The 2,389-nt window shown below is 41.4% G+C and overlaps 1 protein-coding gene across 8 annotated transcripts in view; it reads left to right on the forward strand.

Moving 5' to 3' along the window:
• COPS3 (COP9 signalosome subunit 3) overlaps positions 1 to 2,389 on the forward strand; it is a 37,155-nt gene that overhangs the window by 31,549 nt on the left and 3,217 nt on the right. For all 8 annotated transcript variants that reach the window (XM_021705898.1, XM_008071983.2, XM_008071984.2 and 5 more), the window contains one exon: positions 358 to 444. In XM_021705898.1, coding sequence (XP_021561573.1) covers positions 358 to 444 — 87 coding nt within the window. The remainder of the gene's footprint in view (positions 1 to 357; positions 445 to 2,389) is intronic.

The raw sequence follows: 2,389 nt of genomic DNA on the forward strand, positions 1-2,389 counted from the left end.
CCCAGGCAGGTCTCGAACCCGCGGGCTCAGGCAATCCACTCACCTCGACCTCCCAAGGTGTGGGATTACAGACCGAGCCACTGAGCCCAGCTGAATTTTTTATTTATTGTAGAGATGAAGTCTTGCTAAGTTGCCCAGGCTGGTCTTGAACCTGTGGGCTCAGGCAGTTCACTCGCCTCGGCCTCCCAAAGTGCTGGGATTATAGGCTGAGCCACCAAACCCAGATGAGTTTGTCAATTTCAAGTCATCTTCACAAATAAAAATTTATTTTGTACTGCAATGTAGATAACTCTATACACATTTAGTAAAATGTGTTTCCTGTGATTGTGTCTACCTGTGATTACTTTTGACTTTCAGACCTTCTTAACACTATCGTTACAAGATATGGCAAGTCGTGTACAGTTATCTGGACCTCAAGAGGCAGAAAAATATGTTCTACACATGGTAAGTGTGTTTTCCTTTTTTAAACAATTAATTAGTGGATTTTTGTCCTTGTAAAAGTAACAGATATTCATTACGGAAAATATTAAAAAGGAGAAAGACAAAGGGGACCTCCAAAGTCAATCACTATTGACATTTTGGTCTGTTTCCTTACAGTCTATATGGTTTTCCAGTCATAGTATACTCATATGATACATGCCATTGATGTGTGCTGTTTGTGCTCCTTATATTATGTATTTTTATTGTTAGACTTTTTGTAAACTTCATTTAAAACACTTATGAAATATTTTAGATATACGAAGAGGAATAAAGTAGTGTTACTCTGTGCTGATCCATGACAAGCTTACAGCTTGTGACAGTATGTACATCAAGGGACTGCTGCAGAATCAAGAAAGTCTTGATGAACTATGCAGTATGCGTAGTGAGAGGGGGAGATTCTGTCTGCCAGAGGGCATTAGGCTATGTCTGGAGGCATTTTTGTTCTCACAGCTGAGGGTGCTGCTGGCCTCTGTCGGATACAGGGCAGGAATACAGTACTGCTAAACATCCACAGTGCTCTCAGGACAGCCCCACACAACAAAGAATTAACTGGCCCAAAATATCAGTACTGCCAGACTTGAGAAACCATGCCCTGGAATGAAAGTTTTGTGAGAGCAGAGTTTTTTTTGTAAGTCAACATTGAAAAACTACACTTAGTGTACAGCTAAACACATTTGCATAAAGTGAAGATGTGTATGCCAACATCTAGATGAAGGAACAGAATATGACCAGTACTCAGAAATATCCCTCATGCCTGCTTCCAGTCCTGCGCCTGGCTAGAAGTGTCATCCTGACTTCTAACATCCTATTTTAATTGTGTTTGTTTTGAGCTTTATACAAACAGAAACATACAGTATATACTTTTGGCAGGGGTGTCTAGGTTTTTTTTGCTCAGTATTGTGAGAGTCATACATGATGTTGTGTGTAATTGTGGTTCATTCGTTTTCAGGGGTACAGTGTTCCACTGTATGACTACACCTTTCCATTCTAAGTAGGTGGACATCTGGGTTGTTTCTAGTTCTCATAACTACAACTAGTGCTGCTGTGGTGAACCTTAAGTCCAAATTTCATGTAGATATATTCCATCTGCTTTGTAAAGAAGCAGCTCTCTGTGATCATGTGGCAATCCGCACATGGAGATCTGTCTAATATGTGTTGGGCTGGTTGCTATTTCATCTATGTGTGTTTCATATGTGTTGGACTGTTGTTGTAGCATCTATCCCTTCCAAGGCTACAAAGAATAGACCAGCTTAAGCAGCTCAATTCCACTGTTAACAAATGGATGACTCATTATCACACTGTGGAGCATTTTGTTAAGAATGAAAACACCTGTTTGGGACTTTTATTGGCCTCTCACTTTTTAACTTCATGGATAGGATTTGGCTTTGAGTATCAGTCTAATAAATCCCCAGTCATTGCAAATAAAGAACATAGACCTTGGCTGGGTGTGGGGGCACACATCTGTAGTCCTAGCTATTTGAGAGACTGAGGTGAGAGGATCTCTTGAGCCCAGGAGTTTGAGGCTACAGTGAGCTATGATTGTTACCTGGGCTGGTCTCTAGCCTGGGCAACAGAACAAGACTGTGACTCTCTAAACAAGCAAACAAAAAATTTAGAAACTACCTTGGAATCAGCAGTGGTATGGTAGAGTTTCTTGAAGGATGAGAAGACAGTTTCCACTGGAGTAAAATTTAAATGTGTTAGGTTTTACTTTTTATTTATTTATTTATTTGTTTGTTTTGTTTTGTTTGAGTTGGAGTCTCACTCGGTTGCCCAGACTGGAGTGCAGTGGCCGCTCCCGGCCACATGCAGCCTCGCTGCTGGGCTCCAGCGATCCTTCTGCCTCAGGCTTCTGGGTAGCCGGAATTACAGGCATGCGCTACCACGCCCGGCTGATTTTTTGATTTAT

Source organism: Carlito syrichta, unplaced genomic scaffold, assembly GCF_000164805.1.
Source record: "Carlito syrichta isolate Samal-C Ts95f unplaced genomic scaffold, Tarsius_syrichta-2.0.1 Scaffold314799, whole genome shotgun sequence".
Lineage (NCBI taxonomy): Eukaryota > Metazoa > Chordata > Mammalia > Primates > Tarsiidae > Carlito > Carlito syrichta.